Raw genomic sequence first — 16,775 nt, 5'->3', positions numbered from 1 at the left:
TCTATCAAACCATTATCAGAATTTACTTGCTATTATCCGGACGTAAAAGTGTCCGAGAACTTCGGCCAGCCAGTCGACATGTCCAAACATTAGGTACTGTATTTACATGCAAAACCTACAGTAATATTTTTACACGACAAGCAATTTATTTTTTGTTCATTTAATTTATTTATATTATCATAATGTTGTTTCTTCATTTATACATTTCATTATATGTATAATAATTTGTGTTACTGTATGATTTACTTATGCAGTGAATCGATATATTCTCATCTTGCATGCAAAGGTAATTTTTTTCCCTTTGTTTTATGCACACTCATACAGCTTGTTTCACGTCTGAACACATTGCATATCGATTTGGGTGATTTTTGTAAGGTTATGTGGCAAAAAATAGGTACGTGCCAAACGTTTCCTATTTTCGTTCATGTGCAGTGGGTAACTATTATTATAGTTGACAGTTGATTTTGCAGTAACCATTAGGCTTGTGGGACTGAGATTGGCATTTTCAGGTGTGTAAATTCAAGCTCTTCAAATTGGCAAGAGAAAATTTTAACATGGTGAGTGTTGAAAAATTTATGCCATTTTTTTTTTTGGCTGGGGTGACAGTCGGGCCTGGAGGTTTGCGGACTTTAGGGGTTAACTTCATAAACCCAGATTATCCAGTACGATACATTACCCATCACTTCAAAGTGGTAAGTATATAGTGGTGACTGTCATTCACTCATCTGGTGTCAGGCTGCCTACTTCTTTTTTCACGTTTATCATACTATTTCTTTGTCTGCCCGCCTGTCTTCATACTTCTCCCGTACCTTCCTATCACTTTTTCTTCTTCTTCTTCTTCTTCTTCTGGGGGCTTGACATTGAATGATGTATATGATGGTTTCCTGTAAACCAGAAAACTATTTGAAACAATGGGTGGTAACCATATAACCACATCATAGAACGAAATGGAGCCCACTATGATGCCCTTGTTTAACTGTGTGGAGAGATGCAAATGTGGCATCCACCCAGGAACCAAACCTCCATACTTTTCCTCTTGCCTCACCACAGCAAGGCATTGTCTTTCATAAGAACACATTGGCTCACTGCATGGGACAGCCTTACATGGGCAGTTGCATGCCTGTGGTAGATAGGTCTGCTTAGCCAAATGAGGAAGATCAGTAACAACAACAAAAGCAACAACCCATCACACTCTTATGTAGCCTTACATAAGCAACATACTCCACACTCAAACTCCACCTAACACATCTTATTATTAGCTACCAGTTCTGAACGCACCTTCATACACACTAACACTACCTGACACGTCATTCAACTAATACACCACTCTACTGTATGTAACCTCTTAAACAATCACACATTACCACCACACACCCATGCATTGACCTATACACCTTTGCAATATCTTGCACAACTTCTTAGGCTCTCACACCATCTCTTTACTGCATCATATAACTGCAGACACCCATAAATTACTGTACTTCACACATCTTACATTGATGTTTTTATTCCATTTCGTTTCTCATGAAGTGGAATCTTAGGCTAGGTCATGTCTGCCGTTCATACATCCATTTGTCCGTTCCATGCTGTATCTCAGAAACCATTTGTTGGAATTTTCTCATATTTTGTATGATTGTAGGGCCATATAGGAGGTTGATGCCCGTCTTTCCGAAATTTTGAAAAATTCCAAGATGGCCAACTTATGACCAGTTTTCTATTTTTTGAAACTTTAAATCCTTTATGTCTCCTTTATTTTAACAGATAGGTTTACAGGTTGCAATGAAGTGGATTATAGTCTAGAGACATGTTAATTCAGTGAATAATTTATTTTATTCTTGACTTTTTTTTTTGCTTATACTACCCCATCCACCTTCACATTACCACATCCACTTCCATAAATGCCTTCTCATTCTCAGAGTACACAAATACTGCCACAATTGTTGTTAACCTATCTTACTCTCCCTCACACTTTCTAATACTGTCCCACCTATACAGTACTATCATGTGAGAGTCAAACAACAATACTGAACTGTATTTTTGTAAATACTTTATAATTACAGAATTATTATTGTTGTTGTTATTATTATTATTATTATTATGAGTAATTGAGGCACTCCAACCAGATTCAGCCTGTGTCAGTTTATATCCAAGGGGTGGTTGCAGTTTATTGCTCACGGAATGCCACTCAGGGATGAGTGTGGCTGGTCCACTTATCTAAAATGTCAAAAGCAACTTAGCCTAGCCCTGGGCTCCTATGCTCCTCATGGGGCAACACAGGAAAAGATGATGGTGATGATATTTTTTTATTTGTATAGTTGTTGATTTTGCTCTGTTTTATAGTCTGTATTAATATTACAGGGTGATCATGTCTTGGTGGCCTGTGGTAAGTGCAGTTATCTTCCCCAACCTTGGAGGACTAGTTGGAACATATTTCACAAGGAAGAGCATCCCAGATTGGTACAACAAGGTAGGTAGTTGTAATATTATTGATGTGGTACTTACACTTAAAATGCAGTAAGAGAGAGATTAGTTCTGATTTCGACAATTTCAGGTATATCCTGCTCCTTATAGATATTTCTGAATAGCTAACACATGCAGAATAATAGCTGTTAACTCATTCTGCTTGAAGAGGTCTTACTTAAACTGTCATCTGGAGTCAGTCAGAACGGAATGTCAGACCTCCTGGGCTGAAGGGGTTTATTACATTTATATGCAGTAGTACAAGGTAGGGTAGTGGATGTTGGAGTGGCCCTGGTGAGAGAGGATAGTGTTTGGAAACTCCCTGTGCTGTTGTTTGCAGATGATACTGTGTTGTTGAGTGAAGACGAAGGGGAGCTGCAAGGCTTGGTGGATGAGTTTGAGAGAGTGTGTAAGAAACGGAATCTAAAGGTGAATGTAGGGAAGAGTAAAGTGATGGTCTTTGAGAGAGGTGAAGTCAGTGAATGTACAGCGAGGTTGGATGGTGAGGAATTGGAAAATGTGAGTACGTTTAAGTACTTGGGTAGTGTGATGAGTAAGGATGGAGGTTTGGAGGGTGAAGTGCTTGAAAGGGTACAGCAGGGAAGAAAGGTTGCTGGTTCTTTGAAAGCAGTGATAAGAAACAGGGAAGTGAGCATGGAAGTGAAAAAGTTACTACATGACAGTATTGTGATACCAACTCTAACGTACGGAAGTGAAGCTTGGACGTTGTTGGAAGGACACAAGTCAAGAGTGAGAGCAGTGGAAATGAGTTATTTAAGAGGAGCCTGTGGAGTCACATGGAGAGACAGGCTGACGAATGAGGATATAAAGGAGCGTTGTGGTGTTGATGTGGATGTGATAGGAAGCGTTATGAGGAACATACTGAGGTGGTTTGGCCATGTGGAGAGGATGGAGGGTGAAAGACTGACGAAGAGAGTGTATGTGAGTGAGGTGGAGGGGGAAAGAGGGAGGGGGAGGCCGAGGATGAGATGGAGGGATGGGGTGGAGAGGTATATGAGAGAGGGGGGTGTGAGTTGGGAGCAGGGGAGTGAAATGGCGGGGGACAGGGCGACTTGGAGGCGATTTGTTTGTGGCCACCCCAAACGGGACTGAGGCGTCTGGCAATAGATAGATAGATAGATAGATATGCAGTAGTGCGGAGATGTATTTAGCTGTGGTTGTGTTTGTGTATATACTTAGTTGTAGTGTACAGGATTTGAGCTAGATCAGGTTCTCTTCATATGTACATTAATTCAGTCTAGTTTTGAACAAAGATGTTCTTTGCATAGATCACAACCCCATCCAAACAGTGCCACATATCTATTCTTCTGTTCTGGAAATTACTTAATTATTATATACAGTATTAATTAATCATTTAACCCCTTGGCTGTGTATAGCATTCCAGATATGCTGGTCAGTAGACTGTGTCATACATTCCAGAAGAGCCACGTGAAATATTGTGAATTTTTTGGTCATTTTTCGCCCCTACGGCATTCTTATGCTTGATAAATGGGTTGTGAATTGTCAGTGTGGAGTGTAAACTTTGTCATACTAAAATGTCATGTTTGATTAGGTATAAGTGGGTCAGAACATGTGATGAAAACACGATTTTTTAAAAACTGGTTTCCCGTACCACAGACACAGGAAATGTTTAGGGTCGCTGCAGCGTTGGGGTTAAATGTACCTGTATATTCTTCCTCAGTTTTTATCTTTGCCAGAAATGCTGGAAAAGTTATGTATTAACCCCTGTTTGTTTGTTTGTCCAGTGGATATCTGAAAAAGTTATTGATGGATTTCAATGAAATTTTGTGGATATGAGGGTCATGGGCCAAGGAAGAGTTGATTAAATCATGATGGTGATCCGAGTTGTCTGGTATAGACACTGGTGGAGGATTCCTCTCAGAGAGCACTGTAATCTTGTTATTCATGTTCTCATTTCCTTCCATCTTCTTTCCAAAAATAATCCTCTCTGTCCATTTTTTAAAGGCTTCTAACTCCTATAAAGATCATAATCAAATCTTCCTCATATTGCTCATTTAGGGTTGGTAACTCAAACTTTTGAACTCTCCTTCTGTGACTGCACTCTCAGGCTTGTTAACATCCTTGAGGTCATCCCTTGTATCTGTTCCACTTTATTAACATGTTTCTGTGTGTCAATACCATTACTGCATATTCTAATCTTACTCTTATTATGAACACTTGTTTGTACCTCAGTATATCGTCATCCATATTATTAAAACCCACTTTCATATTGTCTAACAATCAGTACACCTCTCCATTGATAATGTTAATATGCTTATCCAGTTCAAACGGAGTGATAACAGAGAGAGACACCCCATAAACACTTCAGGGAGCCTACTCTTCAGCTCAGCTGTGCCACTCACTCTTACAGGAACCTCATATACAACCGGATTAGGAAGGACCTTTGCTCCAGCTACGTCATTTTCTAACAACAGAGTCATACCTGGAACCAGCAAATGCTCCACTACTCCAACAGCTGCTTTACAGTTCACTAAATCACAAACAATACCAACTGTAACTTTAGGGCAAGTGTGGAACCCACCCACATCTGTGATAAGTACATTCTCGGTAATATTTACAAGTGCTCCCATTGGGTGCACCAGCAAACTTCCAGTGGCTGCGATGATTCTAAGTACGGTGACATCATAAGTAATATTATCAAAAACTACCTTACCAGGGAACATAAAGGGGAGACAAACAGAAATGCTAGAGTCATAGGCAATGCTTGACAACACCATGTCAGCACTCTTGGACTTAGCAGCACTGGACACCTTTCCATCTGGCTGCTGGGGACTACACCTTTTCCAGGTTTCTTTCACACCACTCTTCTCTGCTCGTCTTACCACAGGGGGGAAAGTTGAGCAACGTCATCACTAACTGTGAAACAGAGAACATTGGAGTTATTACAGGGGTTAGGTCTACTGTGCTTTAACCAACAGTGGCATGCTAGGTTGTTTGACATCCCACAGTAAATACAAACACAGCTAGGTGAACCAGAGTATTTCTGAGTGGATGTCTGGGGTGTTGAATGAGAGATAAGGAAAGGAATTTGACTTCTGGATGGTGGGGTTGGTGATTTGGGAAAAATGGACTTCGCTAAGGCTGAGCCTGGTTCGGGTGGAAGGAACAGTTATAAGGCTTAGAATCACTCCATTCACCTATACTGCCCTAACAAGCTCTCCGTACAAAAGCATTAGCTTTGGAGGCTGCCGGCTGTAAATCATCTTGATCAGATTTCTTAACTCTCAGATAGAACTCAGTTTGTCTATCAGGCTTACTCAAAAATTGTTCAAGTAACATCATATCATACAACTTAATGAAGTTGGCATGGTTTGAGCTGGTTGATACTTCCATAGCTCTAAGCCACTTAATTTAAGCATGATCCAGCCTCTTGGCAAAGTCCAAGTGGGTTTCTTCTGGCCTCTTCTGTAAGTTCCTGAACTGTTGTCAGTAGGCTTCTGGGGTTAATTTCATAGGCTTTCAACATTTGTTCCATGAAGAGGAAATAATTTTGGCACTGATGAAAAGACATGCCATCATACATTTTCCTGGCCTTACCTTTGAAAGCAGTCTGAGCCGTTATTGACCATTGAGACTGAGGCCATTCAAAACCTCAGGCAATTTTCCCAAACGAGATGAAAACCCCAAGGACATCTGCTTCATTAGATGGGGGAAAGATCCTCAAGTGATCAGAAAAATGGTCAACAAAGTCTTTCCGTTAATTACTTTGACTAGCACTGGCTGAGAAGTGTTGGCTTGACTAAACTTTAAGCTCCAACTCCTGCTTTGAATAGCCACCCACTGCACTTCAAGGTTCATTTTTTGTTGTCCAAGTTGTATATATCAGTCTCTCTCAACTAAACGTAATCACTGGAGGACAGATTTGGAGGTACTGTATGGTGCGAAGTGGTCAGAGGTTCATGAAGTGGGCTGAATGTGGATGTAGGCCTAGCCTGAGAAAGAACTTTATCTTCTTGGTTTATGTAAGACCGGGTTTACAGAGATTCTTGGGAACCTGCCATCTCATCACATGGCTTCACATTAGATACTCCAGGATTCTGCTGTACATAACAATCACCGAACATCCTGTTCGTAAGGGCATGCAAGAGTAAGGCTTTATTACACTGATTCTGCGGAATCTTAGTTTGATAAAGTAATGCTAACTTTGAGGTGGTTTGGCCATGTGGAGAGGATGGAGACTAACGAGGAATGTATGCGAGTGAGGTGGAGGGGGGGAGACGGGAGAGGGAGGGGGAAGCTGAGGATGAGATGGAGGATGGAGTTTTTTGTTTATTATAAACTTGAAGATAAACATCCAGGGCATTATCTGGTGAAAAGAAAAAAATCTCTCTCCCTCTGTCTTTGCGTAGCACCATGCGTAAAGTTGCGTAGGGGTGGAGTAGTTAGTGGTGATGCACTGCCAGCACAGCCTGAGTTGTGGTTCAGAACACAGCGCTACCCAGCCTGAGCTGTGGCTCACAATCCATGGGTTAAAATTGTCTGTCACAGGTGTTGGTGGTCGGTGGAGGTTACTTGGCTGGTTGTTCACCCCATTCCTATTTTACCTATTATGTTATTCTGCTTATATTAATGCTGTTTTTATATTTCAGGTGTACTTATTACCCTCTTGTATTATCCCCTTATTCCAGCTGAAAATGATCAGAAAGTTAGTTTTGGTGGTTTGGGGGGAGGTTGCTCAGAGGCCTTGCTCCCTGACCCTATTTTTCCCATAAGTTCACTTCGTTTAACAAGGATTTGGCAAACGAGCAAAATCCTTGCACCCAATTACTTCATAAGTTCGGGATCCACTTTGTATACTGTATATATATATATATATATATATATATATATATATAGATAGAGATAAATAGAAATAGATAGATAGATAGATTGCTGCTAACCCTTACAACTGACAAGTTATTTCAAAGCTGAATAAAATTATTTGGAATTAGCCAAAAAAAAAAAAAAAAAAAAAAAAAAAAAAAAAAGTCCCCTTGCTGTAGAAGTTAAAAGCAAGTACAGTACCTCTCATCTTAAATGTCAGGATCAACTTGCCTAGCCCTGGGTTCCTACGCTCCTCATGGGGCAACATAGGATTGGATGGTGGATGGATGGATGGATCTAGGCACTGAAAATTTTCTTTTATTGTTTGTCCCAACTTGTTTAACACTCTCAGGGCCTGGTTATAAAAACAATCATGTTATGGGAAGACAAGACAGAAGTCATCAGTGAGTTGGCAAAGGGAGGTGGGGACACTGCTAAAGGTACAAGTTCGTGTAGATGAAACATTGGTGACAGTCTTAGTCTCAGTAAATGCAAGGAGTGGGGAGTTGGGGAGTAGAAGCAGGCAAGAGTGGGAGGGATAATAGTGGGATGGGTTGGGATGAAAGTGTTAATAGGGGATGTGGGGATAGGGTACTGGTGGGGGGAGGAAGAAAGGTATCGGTAGTTATAATGTCAGTTTAATATACTGATTGTTGTTATTATTATCATCATCATCATCATCATCATCATCATCATCATCATCATCATCTGGACCTCCTTTCCCACCCAAGGGCAGGGTGAGGAGTAGCAATGTCCAGACAGGACAAGCTTGCCCAATCCAAATAGGCCACACTTCCATTCACTCATCATTCAAGCCCCTGGAATCCTGGCTCTATCGTATGTGCCAAAAACGTTCACCACATTCTGCAGCTTCACACAAACATATCCGATTGAGTCATTCCGGACGCTGCCTTGCTCACAAGGGGTGCCAAAATCCCTGATCATGCACTTCTCTTCACAACATTCATCCAGCCAGCTCGATCACTTGTCAGTTCCGTAGCCCCACCAACATCCAAACCTCTCTTCCTCAAACATTCATCCACCAAATCTCTCCACCTTCTCCTTGGCCTACATCGCCTCCTCCTTCCTTCAGATTCGCTCAGGTATACCTTTTTCACCACTCAGCTGTTATCCATTCTTCCCACATGACCATACCTTCTCAGGACACTGTCATCAATTGTGGTGTCCACCGACTTCCTCACTCCACACCTTTCACAAATCACATTATTTCATATCCTATCCACCCTCTGTACTCCACATACATTCCTCAGCAGTCCCATCTCCACTGCTCGTACTCTTGACTTTTCATTTTCATGCCATACCATAGTCTTACACCTATATGTTAAAGTTGGCACTAACACTCATGTAAGCCTCGTGCAGCTGCAACACTCAGGCCTCTGTTTCTTATCAAGGCCTTCATTGCACCAGCTACTTTTCTTCCTTGTGTCACTCTACTTTCAACTTCTTTTGCATATTTTCCTCTCTTTTCTATCACTGTACCCAAGTATTTGAACTCTCTTACCAGTTCCAGTCTCTCTCTATTCACAGTTACATCACACTGGGAGTCACCTTCTCTCTCAATAACCATCACTTTATTCTTCTCTACATTTACTCTCAAGGCATGACGCTCACAAGCATCAGCAAAACTCTGCACTAGCCTATCGAGTTCTTGTCCGGTACTTGCAAGCAGTATTGCATCATCAGCATGCAACAAATTTGAGTTATTCCACCTATCACCATTCATTCCAATATCATCTCTCTCTCCATTTCTTGTGTTTTTACTTCTCTCATCACCCCATCCATATATATATTGAACAACCATGGGGACATCACACAACCTTGTCGCACGCCCACACCGATCGTGAACCATTCACTTAGATACCCTTTAACCCCTACACATGCTCCGCCACCATCATAAAAACTCCTGACCGCACCTAGCAGCTTACCATCTACACCATACATGCACAAAACTTTCCACAATCCCTCTCTGTCTACTTTGTCGTATGCTTTTTCCAGATCCATGAATGCCATAAACACCTTATGGTTCTTCTCACAAGCCTTCTGTGCTATCTGTCTCTGCAAATACTTGATCCACGCATCCTCTGCCACTCCTAAAACCACCCTGTTCATCACTCACTAGAATTTCTTATATCTCTCTTACTTTCTCTATAATAATTTTTCCATATACCTCTATAAACTTATGCCACGATAATTCTTGCACTCACTTTGCTTACCTTTGTTTTTGTACAGGGGTACAAACACAGCCTTTTTCCGCTCTGCAGGCACAGTTTCACTCATCCATGCCTTCTTACATATCTCCAACAAGCACTTCATTCCACTCTCTCCACTACATTTAAGCATCTCTGCTTACACCTCATCAACCCCAGCTGCTTTCCCATTTTTCAGCAGTTTCACAGCTCTCTTCACCTGTGCGAGTGTTATGTCTCCTGGCACTGCATTCCTTCTCTGCACACCCCCAAAACCAATCATGTTTACAGCCGCTCTGCTCTGTCTATTCCCATTCATCAGGCTTTCAAAATATTCATTCCATCTAGTTCTTACTTCATCTCCATGGGTTAGTAACCTACCACCTGCATCCTTCACACCATCACATTTCTTTCCGCATTCACTTCTACATTTCCACACCTCTTTCCAGAATAACTTCCTATTTTCATAGTTCGCATTTATTTTTCTTCCCAGATCATCATTTACCTCCTCCTTTTTCCTCATCACTAGTCTCTTTACGTGCTTCTTGCTTTCGATATACTCAGTTCTTATCTCAACTGAATCCCTATCCTGTAACCACCTTAGCCACTTCTTCCTCTTTTCCTCCACTGCTCTCTTGACCTCCTTATCCCACCATTCCGTACTCTTCTTTTTTTGTTGATACTCTTGCCACACCACACACCATTCTAGCATTCCTAACTAAGCAATCCCTATATGCATTCCACAGGCTGTCCAGATCCAATTCATTCATTATTATTATTATTATTATTATTATTATTATTATTATTATTATTGCTGCTGCTCTATTCTGGTCTGTCTAGTCAAGCAGAGCCATCAAGCACAAGCAAGCAGCCATCTTCCTCTGGCAGATAGCACCTTGCCAGGATTAGAACAAGGTCCTTCCACATGGTGAGGTGTGGAACATGGAGAAGCATAACCTTCAAGAGGATGAGCTGTCACTCTCTATCTATAGCCAGATGCCATAATCCCATTTTACAGGGAGGGGCATTAACCCTCTGCCAACCCATTTGGTGACGCGTAGGGAACACGCAAGGGTTGGCTGTATGGTTACCACCCAGCGTTGTAAACAGTTTCCTAGCTTACAGGAAGCCATTACCGTTAAGTTTGTCACTCATTGTAAAACCACCTGAAATGGAAAGAAGAGTAATAAAAAGTGACTGGAAATATGGGAGAAATAGAATGAGAGGAGGGCAGACAAAAAATTTTGATCTGTGTATAGGTGATATGTATGGCTAGTGCTATAGTCAGCCCAGACTTTGACTGCTTGGTAAATTTGGTTGAGTTCCATACCTGAGAGTGTTGTGCAAGGTCAGCTACTGAGCCTTGGCCCCACATCACTCCCATGGTACTGTAGTACCTCCTGGGATGATGATAAATGTCCACCTGCTACAATTTTGGCAGACTGACAGGTGCAACACCTTGCCCAAGGGTGACCAGGACTATGCAGGGCAGAAGCATCCATCCTCTATGAGATGAACACATGTTCTGGCTGTGTACCCAGCCATTCCTGTATACTGGCAGTCAACTTGAACTGATAGTGATATAACACCTTCCATCTCCATTCTATCACTCTGCCAGAGTTCAGTATGTCATGCCTCCCTTCCATCCCTAAGCAGTTCCAGTGCTCCTACCACCTTACCCTTCCACACATCCCTTCCCTCATGACTTGTTGGCCAGAAGCTCCCAGGTGTGTGTTTACTGAGGCTAAGATAGCATTGCTTTTTCTTTTTATATATATATTTTTTATCTTGCTTTATTTTTTCTTGGAGGGAACAGTGTATGGGCCTCTAGCCTTTGATGCCCTCTTCCCTGCATAAAAATAAATAAATAAATGGAGCTGTACATCAAATTTCACATTTTAGGTGGATTACAGTATATACAGTTTGCATAACTGTATCAGTATTGTAAAGACAGTACACTCAAACCTCGAGTATTGCAGTAAATATAGCCCAGATGTGGACTGCATTACTCAAAACTGCATCACCCAGACAATATGTTTACATGTATACTTGCACAATTCACCCTGGCCACTTTCCCAAAGTCCCACTTTTACCCCTTTGCCCACCCTACCCCAGATAAATGACCATAACCGACACCCACCATGATGTAATCACTGTAACAACATAACAGTTAAGGAACATTAACATAATAACAAACGTTTTGCTGTGTACTGGTATGGTATTGTTGCATATCTCCCTGGCACTCTCCTTCTATCTCCCCCCACAGATGATGATGTTGCAGCATGGGTAAGGGTCAGTTACCTCTCTCAGCACTTATGGGGGGGGGGGGGGATAATAACTTGGCTAGACCTTGGCAAGATGCAAGGTTTGAAGTGGAAGCAGGACTGTGGGGGTTGAGTTGAGCTGATTTTGTATGATGGAGCCAAGTGGAAAAGCCAATCACAGTGAGTCAGGTGCGTGACGTCACTGTACGTGAATGAACTTCGAACTTTTAAACAATCTTCATGTTACTTGAGGTTTATCGCAAAGTAGGTGATCATGTGTATGACGGAGTCAAGTGGAGAAGCCAACCACAGGAAGTCAGGTGTGTGACATCACTGTGCAGGAGCGGACCATGAAACTTTGAAAAAATCCCTTGTTGCTCGAGGTTGATCACAAAGTAGGTGAGCATGTAACTGCAAAACCACATTACTAAACGCCGCATTAATCAAGACTTATGTGTACATCAAAACACTCATGCACATAGTGTGATGAAGAATTACTGTTAAAGAACTGTTATGTAGTTATCATCATTCTAACCTGTATTCCCACCTGAGAAAGAGAAAAGGTGGGAAATTATTATTACAAGGAAGAAAGGTGGTTGGTGAGAACAGGAAACTGAAGACAGAGGTGCTAAGAGACTGCATGTTGGTGTGATAGCACCAACATTAACATATGAATGTGAGGTAAGGATAGCATGACTTTGAAAAGTCAGAAGTGAGTAGTAGAAGTACAGGTAGTCCCCTGCTTACGAACGGTCACCTCACAAATTTTCAACTTTACGAATTTGGAAACTGTATTTCGAAATTTGAATTTTGATCTCTTCCTGAGATAGCGTTATGCGGTACAATGCTGTGGCAGCAAGCTGAGTTACTCCCAGTCTGCCTGGGCGGTTGTTATTGTAAACAGTCAATGCTACAATGTTCTGTGTTGCCAGCGTTTTTTTGGATACCCCCCACTGCACTTACGTTGTGTTTTGTGCATCCATTATGTCAATGAAATGCCCTTCTGTCTGTCCTGCTGCTGGTGAGAAGAGGAGGAGGAAGGCAATTACTCTAGATAGCACTTTGTCCTTTTTTTGTGTGTGTTGGGGAATTGTGAACCAACCTGTAATGGCCATCACACATGAACTTGGACTTTCACAGTCAATGATCTCAGTACGGCATTCAATAAATAACATGAGATGTTCAATATTCTATTATCAAATAAGCTTTGTGTTAATGATTTTGCCCGGCTGTAGGCTAATGTAAGTGTTCTTTGCACATTTGGGGTAGGCTTGGCTAGGCTGCAATGTTCGGTTGGTTAGGTGTATTAAATGCAATTTCACCTTACAAGCAGTTTCTCAGAAGGTAACCCCATTGTCAATAGGGACCATCTGTAGTGTGGATTGTGACGGCTTGATAGGAATAGGAAAATGAGCCTTGTGGAAGATGTGGAATACAAAAGTCTGTTGATCAGAGCATTGAAGTGTGCTGAGATGTTAATGAAGCTTATAGTGTAGATGACTTTTGCCTGTGGGATGGAGCCAAGCACTTTGAAGACAAGAATTATAAGTGAATGGGTGGATGACAAAAGTTATTTGGCACTCTCCATTGTTTTCCTCTTTCTGCTCTTGGATCCTAGCATCCCAATTTTTATTTGTGAGAAATAGGGTTAGGATGATGATTGTTATCTGTATTGTACACAATACAGATTCATGATACAGGGACCTTTCAGAAAGTAAGAACTATTGCAGTAAAATAATTAAACTATACTACCTTTTTTCCAGCAATTGGTAAAACCTAGTTGGCGTCCACCAAACTGGGTGTTTGGTCCAGTATGGACTTACCTGTACTGTAGTATGGGTTATTCATCATACCGTGTGTGGGACCAACTGGGACGGCCAGATGTCATCAACCCATTCCTCCTGCCTCAGCCTCTCCTACTTTTCCTGATTCAGATACTGTTAAACTGGCTTTGGACACCAATATTCTTTGGCATGAAGCATATAACTTTTGTAAGTATTGACCAGAATAAAGCTTTTGTAGTTCTCTTCTGCTTTCTGAGCACAGCATGCATTAAAATATATAAACATTATCAGATGAGCATGTTTATGATAGTGATTAAGAGTTGTGTTAGATTAATTCCATAGCAGTCTTGGTAATAAGATACACTTTGGGTTATGCCTCTGGTAAGTCTGCATAGTATTTTAGTTCAGATGTAATGTTTTCCACTTCCTTCAGCCTGTGGGTGACTCTACACCGAGTGACAAGCCAAATGGTTTCCTGTGCACCAGGAAACCATTTACTATGTTGGGTGGTAACCATATAACCAAATTTTGGCACCTGGTGGTTTAGTGGGTAATTATTGCACTCCAATCGGATTGAACCGGTGAAGGTTTATATCCAAAGGGTGGTCGGGGTTGATTGCTCATGTAATGCCACTCAAGGATGAGTGAGGCTGGTCACTCTCATCTTAAATCACGGGACCAACTGCCTAGCCCTGGGCTCCTGCGATTCTCGTGGGGCAATGTAGGATTGGATGATGGATGGATGGATGGAATGTAATGTTAAATCCAAGAATTCATTTTGAATTCAAAGACTGTCAGTGCTTTGCCCATTTTTGCATTTCATCTTGTAAATTCCCACTCTTGTTCATTCTAACTTCCCACTCTTGCTCATCACTATCTAGATTTATGGAGGTAACCATGTTACTATATTTCCCATACACTCTGTGACTACTCTCCAGGCTCATTACCAGGCTTTCAAGCTCTCCTACTTTTCCTAGTTTGCCCTGCTTTTTTTTTACCCTGTTTCTGTTATTCCTACTTTAACCCTGAAATTCCTAGTATTTCCTATTTATTCCTACTTTTTTTTTTTGTCCCACAACTCCGAAAAATTATACAAAGCTGTCTTGCAGGAGTAGAGAGTAGTCAACTTCATATGTGCAGCAGGCATTCCTTACACTCTACAGTATGATGAAATGGGGAATTCCCAGAACCGGATGCAGTGTGACCCCCTCATCAGATAATGGTTTCCAGACATGGGCCAGGTCTGTCAGGTTCCTAAAGGCTTTGATGTTTGGTCATGCTCCTGGTAAGGCAATTGCACAAGCAGTACTGGAACCACATCCACATCCACCCCACAACGTTCCTTCACTTCTTTATTTGTCAACCTGTCCCTCCATGTCACTCCACATGCTCCTCTCAAGTAACTCATTTCCACTGCTCTCTCTCTTGATTTGTTCCCCTCTTGCAAGGTCCACACCCCGCTTCCATACGTCATGGTAGGGATCACAATACTGTCATGCAGTGACTTCTTAACTTCCATACTCACCTCCCTATTTCTCATCATTGCTTTCAGTGTACCAACAGCCTTCCTTCCCTGCTGTACCCTTTCACGCACTTCATTCCCCAAAGTTCCATCCTTACTCATCACACTACCCAGGTACTTGAATGCACTCACATTCTCCATATCCTCACCATCCAACCTCACTGCATACTCTGTGACTTCATTCCTCTCCTACTTTTTGAAAAATTCTGTACCTACTTTTTCACCTGAGTCTGCTTTGAAAGCCTGAGAATGACTGACCAAAATAATGTATGTGAGTTTAGTCAAGGGAGGGAGGGTGAGAGGGGGGCCAAGGATGAGATAGAGGAATGGAATGCAGATTTGTTTGAGAGAGGGAGGCACGAGTTAAAGAGAGAGCAGTCAGGTGGCAGAGGACTGTGTTACATAGAGGGAATTCATTTGTGGCCACCACTTCTGGGATTAATATGTCTAGTGATAGGTAAGTTTTATGATGCTTTACTCATCTGTGATTAACCAGTATGGGCAAAGACAGTACTGCAAAAATGTGGGATGACAGTACAAGTATTCAGTCAGTGAACTGTAATTTTCTGCATTTAATAGAACTGAGTTCAACAGTGCACCAGCTATGATATCAGTTTACCACAGCTAGAATAATACGGATATCTACTGTATATTAGCATTTACTTGGAAACTAATGCGTAAGATCATAATAACTAGGGACGAGTGATTTGATATTTTTTATTGACAGTAATTTTAACTCTGCCGTACGTTATTCTTTCTTTCTAGGCTCTGTTGGAGATAGTGGTTCTGTATGGTGCTGTGGTGGTGACAACACTGAAATTCTTCGAATTGGACCAGGTCTCTGGATTGCTTCTACTCCCTTACGTAGCATGGCTTACCCTTGCAACTTGTCTCACTGCTGCCATTTGGAAGGCAAATCCATGTTGGCGCTTTGGTACAAGTAACAAAACTAAGTAGTGTCTTAATTTCTACCTGAGCTATATGAGACAAGAGTGAAATTTAAAGGCTTTATTAAGCAGAGAATGGATTTGAGCTTCCTCAAGTGCCACATTTGCTCTTTTAGAGACAGTTAAATGTTCACAATACGGCTGTTCCTTCACATAATTCTACTTTATTAACCTATGATAGGATTCTTCATTTTTATATTATCTTTATGACTTGCATAATGTGTACATTGTTTATTTAGGTGTGAGTTAAGTTTTACATGTTTTGCTTAGTGCTACTAGAATATACATTTCCCATTACTACATGCAGTGGGAAATCATGTATTTGTTGGAATATATAGGACTGAACAGACAATGATAGTTTGGCATCATACAAGAAGGTGCATAAGCAGGCTGATGACGTAAAACTGGAAGCTAGAGAATATTGCACATCACTATTTCCATTGCCAAGTTTTGTACAACTGTATATTTATAAGCAGCTCTTGATAAAAAGTGAAGGTATAATATATATACTGTATATATATATACTGTATATATATATATATATATATATATATATATATATATACATACAGTACCCTCGCGTCCAACAAGTCAGTCCAGCACGATTCACGTCCAGCACGGAGAGCAAATAATTAGTATTATTGAATACAATTTAATTACTGCAACACGAGTGTGTTAGCATAACATGCACAGTGCTCCGAGAAGTGGGCGAAATCCGCAGAGTTCACCTCTAGCACGATCACCCC

At 41.3% G+C, this 16,775-nt stretch overlaps 1 protein-coding gene across 1 annotated transcript; it reads left to right on the top strand.

The window, feature by feature from the left end:
- Positions 1 to 2,426: 2,426 nt before the first annotated feature.
- On the top strand, positions 2,427 to 16,055 carry Tspo (Translocator protein). Its single transcript, XM_080273754.1, has 4 exons — positions 2,427 to 2,467; positions 11,779 to 11,798; positions 13,540 to 13,767; positions 15,848 to 16,055. Exons 3-4 carry the CDS (start codon positions 13,612 to 13,614, stop codon positions 16,037 to 16,039), a joined length of 348 nt encoding a protein of 115 aa, XP_080129880.1. The 5' UTR covers positions 2,427 to 2,467; positions 11,779 to 11,798; positions 13,540 to 13,611; the 3' UTR covers positions 16,040 to 16,055.
- The last annotated feature ends 720 nt before the right edge of the window (positions 16,056 to 16,775 follow it).

This window comes from Coenobita brevimanus, chromosome 55, assembly GCF_032717465.1.
Source record: "Coenobita brevimanus isolate Jiangsu-jjx chromosome 55, ASM3271746v2, whole genome shotgun sequence".
NCBI classification, from domain to species: Eukaryota; Metazoa; Arthropoda; class Malacostraca; order Decapoda; family Coenobitidae; genus Coenobita; species Coenobita brevimanus.
The sequence above is the reverse complement of the archived record's forward strand: the minus strand, read 5'-3'. Positions and strand labels throughout refer to the sequence as shown.

Coding starts and splice junctions, on each gene's coding strand:
- Tspo (XM_080273754.1), top strand. CDS start 13,612: ATGGGTTATTCATCATACCGTGTGTGGGACCAACTGGGACGGCCAGAT. Junction 13,768..15,847: donor GCATGAAGCATATAACTTTT/GTAAGTATTGAC, acceptor CTTTCTTTCTAG/GCTCTGTTGGAGATAGTGGT.